Consider the following 23467-nt stretch of genomic DNA (forward strand, 5'->3'; position numbering starts at 1 on the left):
TAACTAACCTTGATAGTTATCGCAATTTGTAGTTAGTTATAGTTGGTAACGTGTTGGTTATGGCAGCTGGTTATCCGACGGTGCTGTTTCTAGACCTTATAGATAGGAGTCACAGTTGTGGACTGTGTCGTCAAGTGCTACGTGGCCCAGTTAGCACGAAATGTGGCCACGTGTTTTGCTTCGGTTGTCTGAGAAATTGGTTGGACAGATACGGTCTGTGTCCCTTGGGTTGTAAAGCAGTGGATGTGCCTGAGCTAAGTGCTGCTACAGATATTGAAGAAGAAATATCTCGACTGTTTGTCAAGTGTACAAACTGGAAAGCTGGTTGTACGAAAATTATGAAGCTAGCTGAATTGAGTGAGCACGAATTTGACTGTGATTTTTCAGTTGACAGCAGAAAGAAAGTTATGGTAGGCTGGCCAACCAGCCCTGAACTCCCATCACGATCAAACAGCTTTAGTATAAAGCCAAGTCCTTCAACAAAGAGCCTAGCTGACCGCGTAGCTGATTCTCCCACGAGGGGGGCTACAAAGACCTCCGTAACTGTAAGGATTAACAAGACGGAGGGAGAGAGCATGGGATTCCACGTTGTTGGCGGAGAAAAGGTAGCTATTTTTGTTATAGCTAGTTAGCTATGTGTGTATATTTATTTCGACTACGAGGAATTTGTAAATGTTATAGTTATGACGTGTCTATGGTGGTATTAGCTACTGTACTTGCTTGCAGGCATGTGACAATATCATAATCAACGGAGTATTAATAGGCTACCCCGCTCATAAAGCAGGACTGCTAGATAACGACAAAATACTAAAGGTAAAATTATTATTGCATAAACCCAAAAATTGCAATATCCGTTGATAAATCATGGGCGTGATTTTTCTCTGGTGCTAATGTTGGTATATTTGTTAGGTTGATGGTGTGGATGTGTCGACCCTCATGCACCATGAAGTGGTGGACCTTATGTTGAAGAGCAGGTCAAATCCTTTGCCGATAACTGTGGAAAGAACTTGTCACCATTATGAGGAAATTGAACCATATTCACCACAATATGATGCTGGTTCCAAAACACAGCCCGAAAACAGAATAGCAAGAAGAAGATCACACACACGAGAACGCAAACACAACTCGTTTAGTCCAAGAAACTCGCGTGTGCAGCCATTGTCTTCATCAACAACAGCATTATCAAGACACAGTTTTACTGCTAGCACATCATTTAAGAAAGAAATCTCACCAATTCAGACGTCATCAAGTAGTAGTAACATTAAGAAAAGTGCTAATGTCAGCGTGGCAAGGACTCCTAGCTTACCTATCAAGAAAAGGATTGTTCCTACTGTAAAGAATGCACTGGGACTCGGTAGTGCAACGAGAAAGTCAATGGAATTATTATCAACACCAACTCATCATCTTAGACAATCATCCAGTCCAGCAAATATGCGAGATGGTTCTCCAATCAGTAATGGCCCTGATAGTGGACTTTCAAGTGGAGACAAGAGTCCCTCTCAAGACCAACCTGGAGCACTACAACGTAACTCTCAGTACAGAATTTCATTAAGAACTCAAAAAGAAATGAAGCAAATCCAGCAGCGACAGAGACGTGCATCTTCCCCAATGAAAGCTAATAAGGCAAAGGCCAAATATCGCGACATCAAGAACATGGGCGAATATGAGTTAGAAGTGAGTGTTTAATGTTGTACAAAGGTGACACTTAGTTAACACATGTTGTCACTTCAAATTGGTGATAAATGGTTGGCTTTATGTAACAAATTGTACAGAAATGTGACTATAGTTTTTATCCGTTAGGAAATCACGTTAAACAAGAACCTGTCAAGTAGACTTGGTGTAACATTAGGATATGACGAAAACTCCGAAGACAGTAACATCTATGTTGTGGAGGTAAGTTAGTTAAAACAGATGTCTTTTGTATTCTATGAAACAGTATTTTGATCTCAATTTTTTTTTTAGATCCTTCCTGATGGGATAGCTGCCCAAGATGCCAGGCTACAAGTTGGAGACATAATTACAAAGGTAGGTATGAATGTACTAGTTTATACTAATGGAAGTAGTTTCTAATGTTATTACATCACTGATTAGTTGTTCTAACAAGGTAATCTGTGGTGTATCACATGGCTGACTGTGTTTATAGGGAATGGGTGGCCCTTCTGTTAAGCTGTTTAGTGGCTTGTGGTTGCTCTCTAGTTTATACTGTACTGTGTGTTGTGTTCTGGCCCCCACTGCAAATGGTATTTAAGAAATGCTGAAATTGTAATAAACAAGAAACACAAGATTAACCTCTGAAATTTCCCCTTAAAGGTGAACGGATTTGAGGTCTTTGACACTGAAGAAGCAATTCTCTACTTTTTGGAGCAGGATCCAGAGATCGTCTTGTCTGTGGCACGCCCGATCCATAAGGTAACAATAGATGCAGTCTTACTTGTCTTTTGCACTGAATATAGTTAAGTACTCATGAGGTAACACTTTGTGACGGTGGGGGAGGGTGGGCAATGAATCTAAAACAGATTAAGAGTGCTGGTTATCGGAATGTGTGAAGGAGTGTTAAGATACACACCTAGACTCTACATCTTTAGCATACATTCCTTCATTATGAAAGTTGAGAGTTTTTTTTGTTGTAGCACGTTTTGGTTGGTAAAACACCTGAGCATGCACAGCCAGAAAGCCGCACACACAAAATCCTTTTTGATACAAGGAAATTTAAGTAGCTAAAACAGAATGACTTTAAATGTGAACATCTGTCACAGATACTTTTTCTGTCAGTTGGAATTGATTATATGATCTCTGTTAACACTGTAGAAACCCAACCCGGCACAAGAATCAAGTGCCCTGAGTGGCTTGCGGAGATACGACAGCTGTGGATCATTAGACTCAAGAACTGTCAATCACATAACAAAAACTGACAGCAAGTCAAATTCCAGCGGCTACAATTCACAGGAGTATGACTCAATGCAGCGTGGAGACAAGACTGATGAGAAGGAGAACAGTGGAAGATTCTACAGTTACTTCATGAACCAAATCACTGAAACATCTTCAAACAACCACGAACTAAATGAAAGTCGTATACATTTACATACAGCTAGATATAGCTCCAATGAAACTCAAGTGTAAATATTCATTTTCACTTTTTTTTTGTATCGCAATGTTAATTTCACTCGCTGTACCTTTGCCACTTTTTCTGCCATTTTATTTCACTGTTATTTTAACAACTTGTATGATACACACTATGTATATATTACACCACTGATGTAAATATATTGTTTTCTCACAACAAAATATGAAATAAAATATGAGAGATGTAATAACAAATACAATTCTTTGTTGTAAATACACACTTGAGACAAGGAGGTGTTGCCATTTCAGTCCTCTGGCAGCTGTGGACAAAACAAAAGCAAATGTTAGGAACCATTTGGAACTAACAATTGAATTCCATGCATTAAATATTTAAGACTTATACCCTAAAATATTTAGCTAACATAGACAGGACATAAAATCACACAACACAGCTACGTAGCCAATCTTTACAATACAGTTGATTAGCAACTCCAGTATAAACACACTTCACTTTCATTTATTCATAAGCTCAAAAAATCACAGTGGGAAATCCTTCATTATCCACTGGCTTCTGTTAAAACCAGCCAGAATCAAAAGCAAAAGCCAAAGCAAAACCCATACAACTGTTTAGCCAGATACATTGCAACATATGGTCACATCACCCACACAATTCACTGTATATCACTGGCCAGCTCATCAGGTCACTGTTTACTGGCTGGGATGGACACATGGGCCATTTATAAATTGTCAACAAAGCAAATGGGATTTTAGTAGCTGTTTACAGCTAGGGGTTATTTGCTATTAAACTTTCCCAGTACAGGGGACAGGGCAACATCATTCTCTATAATATTTTTAAGGCTTACAGTTTCATGTGCACTGGTGGTTGAGCTGGCATCGCTGGTGGAATTACTTTCTTCATCGGAGTCTGTACAGCGTTTTTTAGCTGGTGGACTTGATAAATTATCTTGTTGATGCATAGCACCAGAGTCCTCAAAACCATTACTAACAGTAGAGTCTGCTTCAGATAGTTCTACTAGCGGTCTCTTAAGGCCACCAGTAGTAGTGGTAGCATTAGATTCCCCATCGGCAACAATCATGTCTTCCACACAGGTCAGTTCTTCCTGAGGTAGCAATCGTTCTTTACCCTCATCTGAAATCACTGGCTGCCTATTAAAAAGAATATCAAGAGATGCCATTAACACTCTTCATATAGGTGGAAAAGCCATTTAACACTCATGAATGGTAGATGAAATAATACAATTAACACATTAAAACTGTCACTTCATCATTCACTAGCTGTCCATAGCAACCATATACTAATGGCTTCAGCTTCGACCAGCAGAACAGACAAAGAAGTAAATGTAATTTACGCTGAAGGTGTGGCAGGCTAACATGTGGCATTACATCAACACATTCAAGTGCTGAATAAAATGACATCCATTTTGCGCTAATTTGACAAGTGAATTACAAGCCAGTGCCAAATGTACAACAAAAGGCTGGACTACATCCTTACAATACACATTCTCTTAGCCTAACAGTTGTGCAAAGACTAGACTACAGACTATTCCCACATTTTTTACAATATACTAAATATTATACAATGTCCCCTGACCTACAAAGGCATACAATAATACCCTACATTAGCTATCAAGTATTTAGTGTATTTTTTTTAAACAGCTGATGGCTGGGAATAAAACTCTATATTACTGAATACACTACAAGGCAACATCACCACTCTTGTAAGCTCCAGTTGGGTGAATCTAGCTGGCCCAACCTCTGTGGTCAAGCAAGCAAAAGGTTGATTTATACACCATAAACAACTAGTAGTTATGGAAGTTTTGTGCAATCTTGCGTGAAACTGGGCATTACCCAAATGGAGACCTACCACCTGTAGGGCAGCAAGACAACATTATAAAACACCACTGTCCTTGCCTTTCCAAGAACACAAGGTAAGTTTATTGACAATGCATGGCGCCCATTGGTCACAAACTGAAAACACATTCCTAAAGTTCAAGGTCATGGACACTTTAAGAACAACACACAACAGACAGCATACAGTGTGATGTTGTAAAGCGATTAACACCAAATGCAAAACAGTCCCACTGAAAAATATGACAGAGATTGCAAAGACAAAGACACTCTAAGCAAGAGGAAACAAGAACTAAGAGTAAGGGGAAACATAGGTGTAATAATTAAGGTGGTTACATTTGTTCAATGAGATTCAAAGAGCTTGGCAGGTCTGAACCAGTACAATCATGTAAACCAGTACAATTACAAACCAATCAGCTTAGAGACAGCTTGACTACACCAGCTGTTCCTGCACACATTAAGTGATTATAACTCCTCTCACTAACAATACACTGTATAAAACTGGGCAATACTTCTTCACAAAAAGTGTTACATTATAAGTAATTTGGCACCCACTGAAATGACAGCACAGGGACACTTAATCCACCACATAATCATTTAGTCGCTGAGATATATTAAAAATACGGCCTGGCAGGTTTCAAGACGCCTTATAACTTGGTGGCCAGACGTCCTGCAGTATAAGCACTGCTCAGAGCTCATGGTTTAAACCAACACCAGATAGCCTTGAGATAATGAGGCAACCTTTAATGGCTAAGGCTAGCAAGTGGGTATTCTTTTGCACAACAACACTACTGCCTGCTGCCACACAGAATTAATATATGACTTCACCACATCAATTGTACTGTAAGTGTGCACCGCATTCCTAAGTGATAAAACGGTCACTTCTCCTACTAAGGTTGAAGGATATTAAATAAACAACACACACACACACACATACAGGAGTACAAATGGGTAGGCAGTTACCCGTGTACTATAAATAGAACCTATTGGTCTAGACTAATGTTACCTGACTCTCATCAATCTATACTATTTTTATTAAGAAGGTGCAATGTTACAAACACAATCACGCCATCATTAGCTTAATACAATCAATTACACAGTACACAACTTGTGTTGATCCAACATCAGAATAGTACAAACAAGGCAATTGTTATTTTTTACCAAGAAGGTATGGATGCACCAAGAAGCACATTCTGGGTAGTCCTTTAGTCCAGTGACAGGTAATAGCCAAACCTAATGTTCCAGCTCTTAATTTGGAGAGTCCTTGAGAAATGGTACCACTACAAGCCTTAGAAGTACAACAAGCTGTTGTAAAGCTGTAATGAGCTTGTATACAACAATTACTAGTGGTTACCACTATACTATAATAATATAACACATCACTGCAGTAACCATAGTGACGTGTTAATGGGAAAACTGTATCAGTTAAGGGTGGAAAAGATGGCTGCACACTTAGACTGTGAAATTGTTGCTATTGATTCAACCAAAATAGTACATGCAGGCCAGACCATCCCAAATACTGATGTCATATTCCATCATTTTACATCATGTAAACTTTGACCCATAAACACAGTAAGAATAGGTACATTGAAGCACACAGGACCTTTTGCAAAAGCCACCATATTAAAATTTGGCCATCAACAATTAGGTAATACAAGAACAAGTATATGTCCGGGTGTGGGATCACCGTTCCATTCAAATGCAATGCACTGATCTGGTCAAATGTAAAAACAGACAACAGCTTTATTTGCACAAATTTGTGCTTTGTTTGCAAGAAATTTTGAACAGTTTCCCCCACAATTTGATTGGTTGCATTTCACACACAGCTGCTAACAATAACATCAATGGATAGTTAGTGTTTAATGTGTGTGACTTTATGGCCACACCTTTCAGCTGGTCATTCAACATGTCATATGGGCTAGCCTGCAGGCTTGGCCCTTATCCCTAATTGGTATAATTCTACATCACATACTATGTTATAGAACATGTATTGTCAACCTTGTAGACACTGTGGCTGCTAGATGCTAGCTGGCCTGGGAACACTTGTACAAAACAGAAACCATTAACACAACACAATACATAGTGTGAAGGGAAGAATCTGAAACTCTACCACTTAGTCCATCAGCACACTATTATATGTCTAAAGTTCATTTACACTGGAAGCCATGTGGTATGGACAGACCAATGACTGCCCATATTACCAAGGTTTAGCTTATGTACTAAGGGATACTGTGGGAGTGTCTGGATTACATTTGGTATATAGTAAAGTTTTTGTTTTTTTTCTTTTTTTCAGAATCAATAGAAATTTTAAAATAAATTTCAAAAAATGCTGTGGATTTTCGTAAAATTGGTGATATTTTTGTAATATCATTTCTGGTATGATCCCACTTGTAGCAGGAATTATCTATTTCCTCTGATCATTATAGTTTACATATTATAGTACTAAATATTTATACACAAAGAACAATTGTTTACATATCGCACACAATTATTCACTCGTCTTCACAAGTAAATATTATACAAGTAGACACTATAAGCCATAGGTAAGAAGACATGGTTATAGCTGTATAACTCACTTTACACAGGCTACACATGCACACACTTACCTGCAACTACCCCACCCTCCACGGTTAGTTACACATATTAGGCAAGGACAATTTTTTTTTTTTTGCGAATTTCATGAGTAATAACAGCTTCGCAAAATATATTAATCATAGGTTACATATTACCATTGAATTTTGTGAATAAAAATGCTTTTTTCATCTCTCAAAAATTCCACGATAAGGAATGCCTTGAAGGTTTACAGTTTTTATCGATGGGGAATTTTTCATGGATTGGCAGCTATCTGCCCCTCAATATTTGCAGCTGTCAAAATTGCATTAATTAAGCATTACAACATAAAAAGATCTTGAAGAAGTAAAATTCTCCCCCTTTTTTCAAAAATTTGAACGGTGGCAATCTGCAAAATTTATTCTCGAAATTTTACCAACAGCATAAGTATGAGTATGTATATTACTTCTGCTTCTTCTGCTTTGATGTTAGATTGCAAGACAAAATAAAACACGACTGTTGATTATGTATGATGACTAATCAATTAGTTCCATGACTAAATAATTGCTTGTGTGAACACACTGTAAATCAGTAGAAGTTCAGCATCAAAACTTTTGCATTATATTGGTGGGATTAACAAAACTGAGCAACAAACTAAGGATCTTAATATTGCCACCTTGGGATTGGCTAGCAAGGTAGGCATTGCTTATGTTATTAGGGAAGGCTGAATTCTTGCTTATGAACGAATCACTACAACTGAACCTGCTACTAGCTAACTATGCAACTGGCTCCAAGGCTCGAGCAACAATGACATCTTGAGATCGATATGCTTCTGCTTTTTGTATTGCCAAAAGGTTCACCATACACCTGTAACTATAGAATGCTGGGAGAAGGAGGAATAGCAGTGATTTTGTATGTCAGTACAGGATGCCGCTCACCACCCACAAAGGTGTAGTTACTGTACTAGAAGGTTGCAATTATTCAAAAGTTTTGCAGGGAATTCTCAAACCTGCGGTGTGGTAAAATAAGGTTTTCCAACATCAAGGGGAGGCATTGACTAAGAAAATGCAATGCTGTATAGTGTGTTTGGGGGTGGGAGGTCTGGGGGCATGTAAAATACCCATGAATCTGGCGGTACTTTTACCCAACTTTGACAGTACTAAAGGCTATAGTGATACGTGATACTGAGATTATACCAGTGTAGAGAGCAAAAGATGTTTTCAGAAGGGAAAAGGTTCATTAAGCTCAGGGAAAGCTTTGCAAGAAGTCTGCATAGACTTGTGACAGTTGTACTTATGGTAGCTCTTTAATTTGCTCTTCTTACCAGAACACTAGTACAAATATTTTTCAAATGACTCTTATGTTCCAACATGTCAAGGCACAAAAAGTGAATGAAATAAAATTTGATGAAATGTGGTGGAAATGTTTACCTCACCAACAAATAACAATACAATGTGATAAAACACATAGTAGCCTGCAGACCTATCCCTTGTCTCTAATTGGAATCAACTCTACATCAGTTAGTGTGTTGATGTACACACAATGTCAACAGTGTAGACATAGTGACTACCATTTACTGGTCAAGAAACTTGTGCAAAACAGAAACCACCAACACTACACTGTATTGTGAGTGGTAGTGAAGGGGGAGAGAATTGTGAAACTCTATCAGTTAACTTATCAGTGTTATTGTTCGTATAATTTAATTTGCACACTATTACCATCTGTGCATGTGTAATGGTTTCTTGACTTAAATGGAACCTCTTAAAAGTGTGCACTTTAAGACCAATTTGTTTACTGCAATTTAAAGGGTGTCCTCGTTCAGAGGTGAAGGTGTATTGAACCAGACCTGCTGGGATCAAAATCCATACTATGGAATTTTATTGACTGAGTCTTTTTAGTAGAAACTACTGATGCAATCATTTGCGACTAGATACACCACAAGTACACATCTGGTAGTTGAAACAGTTTACAAATTATAATACAAATGTTTATACGTGAAGCACTGTTGTTTACACTAAATGCATATAATAAAATCACGCGCATTGGTAGAACCAACTAAGCCATAATAGAACACAATGTTTAGTTTAATGTTCAACTATTGTACTATGCACAATAGTTAACCCGGAACTACAGGCTTAAGCACAGTGAAATTTCATATCTTAAAAGTTTCAATGGCATTTTGGCACTCCTCTCCCAGCACTATCTGGATAATCTTTTTTTATAGTAATCCTGATGTAATCATCAATTATAAATAATGTCTGTGGTTGTATGTGGTAGGACAATCACATTACACTGATCTGATTTCCTTTGATCATGCACACTAGTGCTGGCAATTTTCCTGTCCAGAGTGTATTTTTCACTTTCAATCAAATTAGTGACAGGAAATAGTGATACTGAGGAGGAAAGGTAATGATCAGAGGATCATCCTGTATGACTGCCATTCAATGACACATGCAAGGTTGCAGAATAGAAATGATGTGAACATATAAATGTCTTGTCAAGGTGTGATTGAAATTTCAGCAGTTTACTTTAGTGTACCAAGATGCAAAACTTGTGCATATGGCTAAACAATACAACGTATATATGTTGTTAGTACGCACATCTAGATTACTGTATTACAGATTCTTTATGTATTTCAAAATTGAGTCATGCATTGATGCACACTGTTACCTGCACATCAGCACAGATACATACAAGGAAATTATTGTAACAAAGCTGGGTTTATATACTTTGCAACTCAGCAAGTGAAGCATTGTATTATGAAAGAGTGTAGTAATTGATTTAATATTGCCGAAAAATGTTTTTCCCTACTGTACAACAGACTTTAAAAAAAAATGGATACCACAAATACGTGACTGATTTTTGCAATGATCTTCATTGCAATCAAAATCTTTCATGAACACATATGTGTCAGAGGAGGTCGGTCACGTGTCATAACCCTATCATGGCGCTTGAAATCGGTACTGCTTTTTTGAAGTCCTTTTGTCACGTATTCATGAGAAGTACGTATAGTAGTATATGAAAACCACACAATGTTTTAGAGGAAAAAGGGCTCAAGAGAAACTTACGTCGATATGTAATTCGTGCATTAGAATACTCAATACTGAGGTGTTAGAGTCAACCTTCTTTGAAACTACAAGATGGTTGATGACACGTAATCAACCTCCCCATGCGTCTTAATAGGGGTATCAATAATGAAAAATACACTCACTGTTCAGACATCCATGAGAGGTCAGGTTCAACAGTAGACACCACTAGGAGTATCTGTAACAAGACGTCACTATGTAAAGGTCACCATATACTAAACTAAGTGTTATTAATAGTAGTCAGTAGATAATGCTATTGTCATAAGTGATGAAATAATGTCATGTCATTATCCTGTGGAACTTGTTGGGAAAAAGGATTACATCAGATTAGAATGTGTTGTCTGTTGATGTGATGTAAGTAATATGAAACATAAACAGATATGTGTGTCATGAAGTGTGCATGGCACACTTTATATGCAAATGTATATAAAGTACACACACAAAAACAAAAAGTAAAGCCTTTGGCTGCATATGTATGATCACCACCTAACCCAGCAACACATCCCTGGGACACCAGTGCACCATTTAGATGCTAGACATCAGTGCAGGACATACACACAGTACGATGGCCATAGATACTATACTAATAACATGGGATTGGAAGCTCTGTTGGTGGACTCAATATAATGTGTACATCCTGGATACATGCTCCTTGTACTTTTGTGGATTTGCCTTTCAGTTAGTGAAGGGGTACAAAAGGATTGATAATTTAGACGTCAACTTTGCTTAGAACAAAGGTAAGTGCATAGTACGAAGTATGAGTGAGTATTTCTATGCTATACAACCCTAGTTGTCTCACAGCACAACGTTAATCAGGCAACACAACAAAACCGCAGTGTTTAAGCCTTGCCATGTCTTTGGAGAGATATATATATATATATATATATAGTATAAACTAATGGCTAAAGTTGAGACTATTCAAATGGTTTTTTTTCCACATGTTGATATAGTTCAACACCTTCTCCAGAGCTTTTTCAGTGATAACAAGGTATGAAGTCACATAGTTTGTGTACCCATTGGGTATTTCTAAGCATCCTCCTGACAACAACTGTAATTATTTTGAAGCTAGAGTGGCTTAGTGTAACAAATACAAATCTTGGCTTCATGCGGACAAACTTACAGCTCCTGGAATGTGTGCCAATTACTGTCCTGTGATAACAGAGCATAGCAACTGAGATAGCAAAGTATACAATGTAACAACCAAATTAATTACCTCCTAAACAACGAAGAACGATCCCATGTTATTAGTATAGTATTTATGTTCAAACAAATATACTGCCAGGGATTAAAAACTGAAACGTGCTTCTATGTATCCATGAAACTCTTTCAATGAATACATCTACTAGGTTACAAAATACACATTACTGAAGCAATGGTTATATGCTCCACAAGACACTAAACAGTAACCCAGGAGTTGCTATGAGTACCAACTGAACACATGTACCAGTCACTGCTGGGAAATCAACCATTTTAAAAGTTAGGCTAAAAACATTTTAGACCACATGAATCCCTACAACATCAAAGGCTACACTTCAATGATATGTTGATGTACACAATGTGTTCATCATCATGAATGGTTCACATTTGGATGCATCAGAACAGTCAGTGAAGGATATGTAGTTATGTACTGCTGTCCATATAGTCTAGCAATCCAATAACAGTGTAACATACTGTACTACAAGGCATAATATACGTGTGCATACACACTACACATACGCACCTTCTCTAATCCATGGAGGAATGGTGATCTCCTCTTATACCACCTCTTGGGTTCTGCTAACAACTCGCACAATCGCTGAACAGTAAAGGGTGGCCTGATGGCAAAAAAAGAACAACATGTAAACAAACAACTCATCTTATGTTACACCAATGCACAACTTCATACTTTGTCCCTACAGATACTAAAAAAACTATATTGCATCAAAAATTACATAGAATAAATGTTGCTAAGGAGGAGCCACTCCAGTCATACAGATACACAGATCCCATTCATGGAGGTACTGTATTGCAACAAGGTGACAACCCAGTACACTTAACACAGCTGCTGGCTGCTGTGGGCAAATCTGGTAGGGAATCAAAGTACATACACATGTTCATGTTTTAAAACAAATTAAGTACTACAAAATGGTACAAATTTTGGTGCCTTATACTACAGACAAATTAACTAAGGCCTAGCCCAGACCATGTAAGTGTCAAAGTATATGAAAGCTTGAGGTTTTCAGTGGAAGAAATTAAAACTAATATATTATATTACATCTTAGCAGTGAAAATATTCTTTATCGAAAAAAACATAATATTCCTTAATTTTTCTTCCCCTTGCTACCACTAATATCATTGAGATGTTTGATGTGTACATTAATTGTATATGTAACAATTTTCAGGTCTGTTTAATTGGGTAATCAGATCATCAATCAATACAAAACCTCAATACTAAGAAAGGATGACCTATAAAGTGATGAAGTGGTCATAAACAGAGGTAGATGTTGTGCAATGAGGATTTTAAAAATTAACCAGAGAAGGCAGCCTATTCTGAGGTCCAATTTCTCACTGGTGCTTGGCAAAATCAAAAGTATCTAAAGGTTGTGAGGGGTCATGATGATGAGGTGTTGAGATTAAAATTGGTTAATTGAAATCTCACAAAATCAAGATGAAATCAAGATGACACAAGCTAACTTCCCCTGAAATTTAACTTTCAAAATGCATTAAAAAGGCAATAACAGAAATCACATGGCTCATGATTTAAGAAGGAATATCTATAAGCCACCACTGTTACAGCCTTTCATATGCTGCTATGAAAAAGGGTACAATAAATGTTTTTTTTTTGGCTTAACTAGAAGCAGTTTTTTATAACTAGAATTTTAAACTTTGTCCCAACCCTAGTACTGTACCAATTGAATTAGGTAAGCTGATTATTAAACCACAATGGGTGCTGCTGGCTATATGTTCTCAGTGGATATCACATTTCTGTTTTGCAAACAATAAGAGTACAAGAGTACCTTGTCATAGGTAATGTTTGGTACCAGAAAAATAAATGGTAACTGCTTGTAGGTACTGGAATATTATGTAAATAATTAATATATATAGAAACTAGATTTTTATTGTCACTACATGTCATATTTAATCCAAGAACACACCTTGAAAATCTTGTAAGAAATGCTCATAACTTTTGCTATAACTAATGCTTATTTCAATTTATCAAGTAAATGCAAAAGAAAAACTTAATGTATAGAGGGAAACTAGCAGTACAGTGAGGCAGTTGTGCTGCTTAGAAAGAAAAACAGTTCATATTATAAGATCAAAGTTTATTGTCCAAACCAATCGTTGTGAATGCAGTTTCACATCTAAGAGGTGACACTCTTTGTAACATGAGATCATTGTAATTATTTACTAATTTGAGCTTACAATATAACCAAGGTGACTAATTATACAGGTGTAAGGAAAAAACTTAGAGATCATAGAAATAAAAAGCAGAGATCTATATATTTAATTCGGACTTTTTGTTTGTTTTGTTTTGTTTGTTAAGGCTTTACAGCACAAGTGCTGAAGGTCTGTAGGACACCTGGTCCTACTGCCTGTTTAAGGTTGTTACATAAAGTGTGTTTGAAAAGGTGGAGAAAGGAGAAAACATCCATGGCTGGACCTGGGCAGCCTCGAACCTGCAGCCATCCGATTAACGCTTGAATGCTTACAGGAGTCTGCCAGGTGATCACACTTAGTAGGGATTATAGTTAACCCACATAGGCCAGAAAACTGGACCAATTAGTCAAAGCGCTGTAACTTTTGAAGTGTACTTCCTATCGCTACACAATTTACACTATTCTACTTGTGATGTAATAAGGATTAAAATGGTACCTAGGGTTTTACCCTTTTACCCTAATGTTAAACTGTAAGGCTAAAAACTGCCGTGTAAGCAGCTTTTCGGTAAATAAACACACAAACCCTTTACAAATTGATCATAACTCAATGGTGGTTGTTCCTATCTACTTGCAATCAACGTTGTTCAATTATCCATTAAATTCTCCATCAAGACATCTATTACTCACATGATTAAACCCACAATCAAAACTAAAGTGGTAAGGATATCCCAAGACAGACAAGCACTTCACAACCCTTCAACACTTCACAACCCTTCAACACTTCATAACAAGTAAGCAATTGTAATTACAGTGTTCATTTAAACTTCTCCTAGTAGCCCAGGTAAAAGAGTTTCAACCAATGTTACTTTAAACAGAAAGACTCAAGTTACCCCATTTAAAGTCGCCAAGTATGCCTGTAATATGTAAATATATATTCCCCAAAGTTCTTTGCAGGCTTAAGGGTTAAATGCCCACTAGTATAGCTGCAAGTGTAGGCAACCTCCCTTGTTCATTGCTTTTACTTCAATATGATCCCTGCCCAAATGCAAAATTTCTATACTTGCTTGTTTACGTTTTTTTTGTACCAACATAGAAACCATTGCATACGACATCAAAGGAAAGAATGGTGCCAGATCTATTATAATAAATAATTGCATGACTGAGCGCACACCCCACTACTAAAATACAAAGTGGCCTTTCCGCTTCAGTTTCAGCTATGTTCCATCGCAGTACAAATGAAGAACAGTACAAGTAGCACCTCTGCAATTAATCCAGCCATACTGCATAAAGGTTAATCTAGAGGGGGGGCACAGGCCCCCCTGGGTTAGCTATTGCCCCCCCCAGGTTTATACCTAAAGCCTTGAGAAATGGAAAGGTTTAATTGATCCCAAAGTTGTATAATCCAATGGTCAATATTCAATGGCATCACAGTAAAATTTCAGCAAAATTGAGTATATTTACACCTAAATTTTCAAAAATTTCCTGGAGGAGCATGCCCCCCAGAATTCAAAGCAACTTACTTCGCCCCCTCTAGGTTAATATTCTGGGTTGAGCCCTGCCTCTAAGATTAATTCCCGTATAGTTAGGGGTGTGTGACTGACATAGAAAGTATACACTACTGTACATTATTCAAGCATATTTCTCTAGCAAAAATACTCAGAAATTCAATATCAGGGTAATATTTCTTTCAAAGGGCTTAGCTTTGCATGCTCAGCTTAGGGATGGGCGGTATTGCATTTTTGAAGAACAGTATGGTATTAGGAAAAATTCCTCGGTATCACTAAATACCTTTTAAACATGGGTTAGCTATGATTTGTGCTTATTGTTTTAAAAGAAACAAATGAAACAACAATAATATTGTGCCACAAAGTAAGTTTTGAAGTATCCCAAAAAGTAAAAAAAACATTGTGAATACTTTAACATGCACTCATTGCTCTGAACACAGCGTGAACATGGCTGTATGGGGCTTGACTTCATGTACGTATGGTCACCACTAAACCACCAAAATTAATTACTACATCAAATCCGGTATTCGGTATTTTTAGAAACCACTTCGGTATCTGAAAAATACCTTTATTGACTACTAATACCTAAATACCTCCCAACCCTAGCTCAGCTTGCATCTTACAGTATAACCTAAATATTTCAAGGGCAATAGTTTTTGACGTAAAAACAAGTAGATGTCATGCTACTTCTAAAAACCAGGCTATAACTATCCCATTTCTAACTAAATAGGTAATTAATCAACCATGTATATAATTTAGTTTATATTCATGCTATTGCTATTATTAATTCAGCTAGATAATTAAATACTACTAGACAGACGTTAACAATATCGTGGGGTGAGCCTGAGCGAGTTGAGTTGTATACAACTATATTTGTGCATGGTTGAAGATTAGCTATACATATGCTATGTAAACCTATGTTGTGTTTTGGTATTTTTTACAGAAGAATGTGCAGGATTATGTAAAATTGAAAGATAATTTGCTAGTAGGCAAAATATGTAGACACACTTTAGCTACATTTAAGTAATTGCAAAGAATCCATATATGCATGAAGTTTTGTCATTATAACAATGAAACTTGGTTGATAACAATGAAGCTTGGTTGATAAAACCTGGCATGAAAACTGTGCAGTGTTGGTGGCACTTGTATCATGATCTATTTGAGTACCACTACTTGAGCGTCAGTTGGGAATTAACATTGTAAACTGTTTTTTGCTGTTGTAAAAGCAGTTGTTCTGTAGATAAGCGATCAGTCTATGCCTGTCGTGCAGCTCTTCTTATCTCTGCTTGTTCTGGCGTTTCTGTTTGTCCCTGCCCTTCTCAATTCCTTTCCATTTGTAATCTGTTAAGTTCTTTGCGATGCCTAGGGAGCAATCCATTTGGACGATGCACAAAAAATAAAGAATAAGTATGTACCAGCCTTATATGGAGTGCCCGGTTATTGTTCACATTATGTACCAGTCTTATATGGGGTGTCAGTAAATCACGCCAATTATATGTACCAGCCTTATATGGAGTGTAAGTAAATCACACCAGTTACTATTCATGCTATAAATGTACGTACCAGCCTTATATGTAAGTTTCTTGTAATTGCCTGTGAATGATACATATGTATCATCAACTCGCTAGTGTGTGGAGCTCGCCCCAATAATTTATTGTATTTTGTAATTCATGATAATTCGGTAATTATGTTGCTATGCACTGTTAAGGAAGCGTAACTCTAACAAACTGTAATTTAAGCACAAAATTAGCTTCTCAATTGTTTTATAGTGTATGTATTGTGTTTTTCCATGTGATTGTTTAGAAAAAGCCTCAAGGCTGTTCATGTAAATATGGGATATTCCCCCTTTCTCTTCGAAAAAATTCATTTTCCTGGTATCCTACAAAGCCTATTAATATATTATGCTGTTTTTTTGGTTGTATTACGTCCATGTAGCCTATTAGGAAAGTCGTGTTCTTTAACCCAATTTAACTCGAATTTCAAACTAGCGGCCTCAGCATAAAGCTTAGCTTCTTGAAAAATGTAACACAATGTTCACAAAGCACATGTGCCTGCTTTTGAAACAAAACCAGGGCTCAACCCAGAATATTAACCTAGAGGGGGTGAAGTAAGTCGCTTTGGATTCTAGGGGGGTCTGGGGGCACGCTCCCCCAGGGAAAATTTTGAAAATTTAGGTGTTAATATACTCAATTTTGGTGAAATTTTACTGTGATACCATTAAATATTGACCATTGGATTATACAACTTTGGGATCAATTAAACCTTTCCATTTCTCAAGGCTTTAGGTATAAACCTAGGGGGGGCAATGGCTAACCCAGGGGGAGCCTGTGCCCCATCCCCCCCCCCCCCTAGATTAACCCCTGAAAACTATTTGCTTATGTGGACAAAATGACACACACACTCATGCACACAAAACAATTACAGTAATCAGGCGCATATCCCCCAGCCAACCTTCGATTCGGCTGGCTGCAGGGCATGCACCTGTTTAACACGGGGTTGTTTTTGTCATACACAAAATCCAATTAAATATGTAACATGACATGTAATGATGTAATACACAAGACATCAGTGTAATATTTACCAGATGCAGTTATAACCAAAGCAACCAATGATATTAACCATGGTTACTGAACCACACACGATAAAATCATACACCGTGATGTACTTAGAAAAGCATATCACCCCCATTATGCTACTAAGAAGGGAAAATGGTCACATAAACAGAACACACAGTTCTTCTTCCCTTTACCAGTTCCCTTCCTTTAATACATATATATGTAGGCCATGTAAGGGAAATATTCGGCCACGATGGGATGACAACTTAAGGGACCATTAACCAGGTATTCATACAGTTCCAACAATATATTATATCAAATTCATGGAATACAAAGTACACAATAGTAATTGAGTGATCGAGGAAATACAACTACCCCACTGATCTTAGAACTTGCATGAAATAAACGAGACAATTGGACAACATTTAAGACAGCCTGTTGGTACATAGCTTTGTGTTGAAGTGCGTGGTAATGGCTGCTCACTAGTGTATTTACTATTGGAAAATTCGAAACTTATTCTGTTTGTAAAATATATTATTAAAATTGTTATGAATGAATTCATGGCAATTTTTGAATACACAGTTCACGACAGTTTATACACTGCATATGTGTTACTGAATTCATGGTATTCACTGGATCACATTTTGAACTGCTTCAATTACAATTATCACATTCAGAAGTGTTACCACGGTAACATCCTTGTGCAATGTACCCTTTACAAAATTTTGTTACACTAGTTACCCTATATTACAAAAAGCAGTTTCTATTTATAACAAGAGTATATAATAGAAACCAAGAGTATCGAACAGGTGTAGTACCCCATGATTAATGATTGCGTAAAGTAACACGAATATTTCAGTAATTATTCGTTTTAATTGCCATTACGGGTGGCTGTATTTAGCCCAATTCGACCACTAAACCAAGCGAAAACATGATAGTGTTAAGGGAAATTGGCTAATGTAAAGTTCTGGCACTGCCAAGCGAATACCTGAAAGCGTGACAACACACTCGTTTGTGCAACCTTTGTTTTAGCGAGCTGGAGCTATCTTGGGTCCTTATTACACTTTCTTTGTGCAATAACAGTTGAATACTTGGTTGAATAACACAGAAAACTGGCAATCTAAGACCCGTTGCCACGTACGCATTTCAAATTACCATTTCACGTAAACAAACAATTACTGAAACATCCGTGCTACTTTATGTAATCATTAATCACAGGCCAATACACCATTCGACACTCTTGGTTTCTATTATATACTCTTGATAACGATGAAAATGTCACATCTTCAGCAATTAGAGCATGAAAAGAAGTCTCCCTCTTTCCCCCATCTATGAAATACGATTTAGGCCTTAAAAGTTTCATACCCCAACAATGGAAAATAGATTCACTTTTTATGAAGGTGTGAAATCAAAGGTGGCAATCAGGCAATGGACTTTTAAAGTTAATGGTGACATCAACATCATTGTAGCCATTTCATGGAGCCACCAATCAACACAGTTATTTTTGACTACCGTATAGTAAAAAAACTTTGGCGGTAAAAAAGTGTGATGAAACCCCGCTGTTGAAGAAATTGGCAGAAAATACTTTGGTGATTGAAACAATATTCACCAAAGTTTTTACCGCCAAAGTTTTTTACTGTACGGTACATAAGGATCCCCGGTAAGGATAACGACAAGGTGTCAACTCATCATGCAGTTAAGTAGTGTAGTAAGTGTATAGGTAGCTAGAGTTGTTGTTGTAGCAATACTTTTGTAGCTACTGATCTAACAACCCTGGTGCTAGCAAAGGCGTGCTTCGCTATCTCCTGCGATGCCGAGAGCAACTGTATTTACTGTTTTGGTGAACTCCAGTAGCAGAGGTTATCACGTATATCAAAGTATTTGGCCAAATCCATTGCGAGACGATGAACTAACTGACATGCGAACGGGAAGCTGGTCGGAAATGTTATCTCAAGGAGTGCTTACAACTGTGGGACACATTCCTAGGAAGATCTCCAAAGTCAGCTCGATCTTTATTGCATGGTGGTACGAACTGACATTCATCTCAAGTTCTAGTTACTCAGTGTGCTCATCTAAAATAATTGGCGAAAAAAACTTTGGAAAATTGAACGCTATTCGCCAAATTCGCCAAAGTTTTTACCACAAAAGTTTTTTACTATACGGTAACAATAATCCAGGTAATATCTAGCTCTAGTAATGCTGGAGACACCATTATCGAGATACAACTGTTGATACTGCTTTTCTTATAGATCATGAAGGTTGAATATGCACCTATTTATTAGAATATTTGCAAAACGTATAACAGTAGTTAAGTTATAGCTCTGTAAAGTAATATATGACTATTCAGTTTAGCCATAATTAATAGAGAATGCACACAGCTAGATACAAACTTACTATTCAGTAATGAGCGGGCAGGCAGCACACTATGCAACTAAGAATACTTTCCAGCCCCTCTGAAGCCTAACTGAAGCAACAAAAGAAACCTACACTACAAAATAGCCTCTAGTACACGTGTGACTGCTTCTAAGTCTGTAAGTACACTCTGTCCAATACGTTAGGCCCACTTTTATAGGTATATGATTGTTCATCACCACTCTTCAAAATTAACTCCATTTGTACATGTAACACATGTAACCCGGCCTCTCAGCAAAAACCTGCATATTCACTGTATAGTTCACACAAGTATGCATTGTATTAACAAATGAAATGTACCAAAAGCAGGTGAAATCATGGAAGCTATTAAGAAAATATGCACAAGTGCTAATGGAGCCATTACTCAAGGAAGTTAGTCTCGATCAATTAAAACTATATACCATCTTGTTTGTGGAGAATTCGAATATCTTGTTTGTTCCTGTAGTCTCAAGGGTATGTGTCATGTGCGTTTGATTATAATTTGGTAGCCATAAAAAAATCACTGCCCTTTGAAACACGTTCATACCTATATGCGTAAGTGAATACAGCTACAACTATACCTTGATGGATTGGAACACTTTAATCCAATTCATGATGAACATTTTAATTCCGACTCTGTAAACAAAAGAGATGGGAGCAAATTCATTTGCCTGTAGTCTATAGTAGTTGTACAATCAATTTCTTTGCTCTTCCTACACTGTCTAGTGCAATGATTCTAAAACTACTCACCACAATAAGCTGAAACTTTGTAAACCCATTCTTTAGACACTGTAGGTAACACTGGGGCACAGCAAAACGAAATTCAGAAACTGTGTGAACTACGCAGGGTTTTGTGGAGATGGTCACAAATTTAATGACAATTTTTTTTTGTTTAGTGCATAAAAGAAGAGAGAAATTAAAAATATGGCAATAAAATTTGGTGCAGTGGTAGTGAATCTCAATGAGACTTGTAAAAATGTTTAGTTTGACCACCATACATATGTGAAGTTACATTTTCACATGCTCACTTCTTGATCTACTTGACACACAGTATTTAACAATGTATACTACCATAGAAGTGTAACAGTGACTTGAAATAACCTAATAAATAGTCCACTGTAATATATGAACACCCATATGTCAAGGTGCTCTGTTTTTCAGATTAATTGATGAATTATGTAAAGTACAATACTCACCCGGAGAATTTATCAAACCTCTCCAAGATCTGTCTTGAGAGGTCTTTATCATCATCAGGAATATTCTTTGATGTCCCAAACGCTTCCCCGAGAACACTCTTCAGCTTGTATCTGAGCAACGGTCGAATCAGTTTCCATGGAAACCTAACTATGCCAGTATGAGATACATCCAAGAGGACGGGCTCTAATTGGAGATAGCTAGACTGCTGATCATCAAATTCTACAAGTGTTAAACCACACATTACACAAGGAGGAAACTCTAATACAAGAATATAGGGGATTTCTAAGAGTTCCTCTGTGTGATAGTACACCCTATTAATTTAGATAAATATGGAATGGGTTCTTAAACATGAATTTTAATATAATAGCCTAAAATACCCCCCTATATTTTTTATGACATATTTGTATTGTATACTAGCACTTGTAATGAAAGAAATTAATTTTACTTACTTTCCAGCAACTGTTCCATCTTACGGTAGTCCATATCTTCTCACACGGACTCACGCTCAGCTACTCTCATAATGTACAACCCAGCGCGCTAACACCAGTACACAGCCACCCCAATTAGCGCCCGCTATCACACATTACACGTGATTCGCATCAAAATAATGGCATACAGCGATGCGAAGAGGCCTAAAGTAGCCGTAGTTGGAATCGGCTTACTAGGACTGTCTTTATCTGGTAGGTTGTTTGAGTAACGATGGTGCGCGTTTAAATAGTTTATGTAATAGGAGAGCTAGCGAGGTGTGGTTGTGATGTTCGTGTGTACGACAAAAATGAAGCGAACTTGCAAGAAGTACACCATCGCTTGGAGGAGCAGCAGTCACAACTGAGAAGTGAAGGGTTATTAGCTGAAGATGATTCTTTTTCTGTTAGTTAACTTTTTGCAGGTGTAATCCAGCCATTACTAATCATCATGTTAAGGTGATTACAGAGAGTCACTTGTCCTGTGCTGTGATGGATGCTGATTTTGTGTTTGAAGCCATCATAGAGAATCTGTCGATCAAGAACAATGTCTTAAAGAGTTAAGTGACTGAGATGTACATACAGCAAAGAAGTGTCATACTAATGCTGATTGTACCACCACCTGTAGTGGTAAACTTGGTAACCCTGAGACTAATTGTAATGTAATTGTCAAATCATGACATTATCATCATACTATGGCAAAAGCTGTGAGTAAAAGTATTACGTAAAAATATAGTGAAAATAAACAGATGCAGGTCAATAGTCAAATCAAATTTTGACTGACTGACCATGCAGATCATAATACTGTGGCTATTGGAGTGACACTGAGACAGTCAGTTGAACCTATCAAACCAACCATATATCTCATTAACATGCATGGGTTAGGATATATGCAACATGTGTGTATTCATTAGATCACTGACATGTTGTCCAATATATACATAGTCAATCACAACCCCCATGTTTAACATTATTAGTCCTGCAGTTGTTGTAGTGTAGGTACTATCCATTAGCAGGTGTGTCTTGTTGTATCAAGGCTACATTGCAAATGGAAGTTCAATAGAAAACATCTCCATAATTATTTTGGCCACTTTTAAATAAAACACTCTAATAGAGCAGTCAAATGAAGCTCAACTGAGTCCGTGAAAAATTTTATATTTATTCTCAATCTGCCGGGTCAGATTTTTTGGTAGGGTCTTAGGTCTAAGATTTTTATCTACATAGTTCCACATAATTTTAAAAGCTCAGCTCTAAGTTCCACTTTATTATACATGACCTACTACTGTATTCTATCCCCTGTAGACATCTCATTGATGTGTTCAGAGGACACTGTTGTCTGCTCAAATACTCTAACACTGAACTTGACTGAAGTGTTTAGTGATATGGATCATCCACAGGTAAGACAACTATGTTGAGTTGGGAAGTATGACA

The 23467-nt window shown here is 37.2% G+C and overlaps 3 protein-coding genes across 3 annotated transcripts in view; 2 read left to right on the top strand and 1 right to left on the bottom strand.

The window, feature by feature from the left end:
- Positions 1-3323, top strand: LOC136236442 (E3 ubiquitin-protein ligase PDZRN3-B-like). The gene is made up of 7 exons (XM_066026596.1): positions 1-605; positions 727-813; positions 910-1674; positions 1801-1893; positions 1963-2025; positions 2311-2409; positions 2809-3323. Exons 1-7 carry the CDS (start codon positions 60-62, stop codon positions 3118-3120), a joined length of 1965 nt encoding a protein of 654 aa, XP_065882668.1. The 5' UTR covers positions 1-59; the 3' UTR covers positions 3121-3323.
- LOC136236446 (serine/threonine-protein phosphatase 4 regulatory subunit 2-like) lies at positions 3175-22183 on the bottom strand. Its single transcript, XM_066026600.1, has 6 exons — positions 22022-22183; positions 21572-21791; positions 12289-12382; positions 10694-10746; positions 3927-4230; positions 3175-3383 (listed from the first exon to the last, which is right to left on the bottom strand). The coding sequence occupies exons 1-6, from the start codon at positions 22053-22055 to the stop codon at positions 3369-3371; spliced, it is 720 nt and encodes a 239-aa protein (XP_065882672.1). The 5' UTR covers positions 22056-22183; the 3' UTR covers positions 3175-3368.
- LOC136236447 (5-formyl-3-hydroxy-2-methylpyridine 4-carboxylate 5-dehydrogenase-like) overlaps positions 22123-23467 on the top strand; it is a 2088-nt gene continuing 743 nt past the window's right edge. Inside the window, exons 1-4 of the mRNA XM_066026601.1 lie at positions 22123-22252; positions 22303-22442; positions 22496-22595; positions 23339-23433. Of these exons, the coding sequence (XP_065882673.1) occupies positions 22180-22252; positions 22303-22442; positions 22496-22595; positions 23339-23433 (408 nt within the window). The 5' untranslated portion in view covers positions 22123-22179. The remainder of the gene's footprint in view (positions 22253-22302; positions 22443-22495; positions 22596-23338; positions 23434-23467) is intronic.

The sequence above is a fragment of the Dysidea avara genome, chromosome 10 (genome assembly GCF_963678975.1).
Source record: "Dysidea avara chromosome 10, odDysAvar1.4, whole genome shotgun sequence".
NCBI lineage: Eukaryota > Metazoa > Porifera > Demospongiae > Dictyoceratida > Dysideidae > Dysidea > Dysidea avara.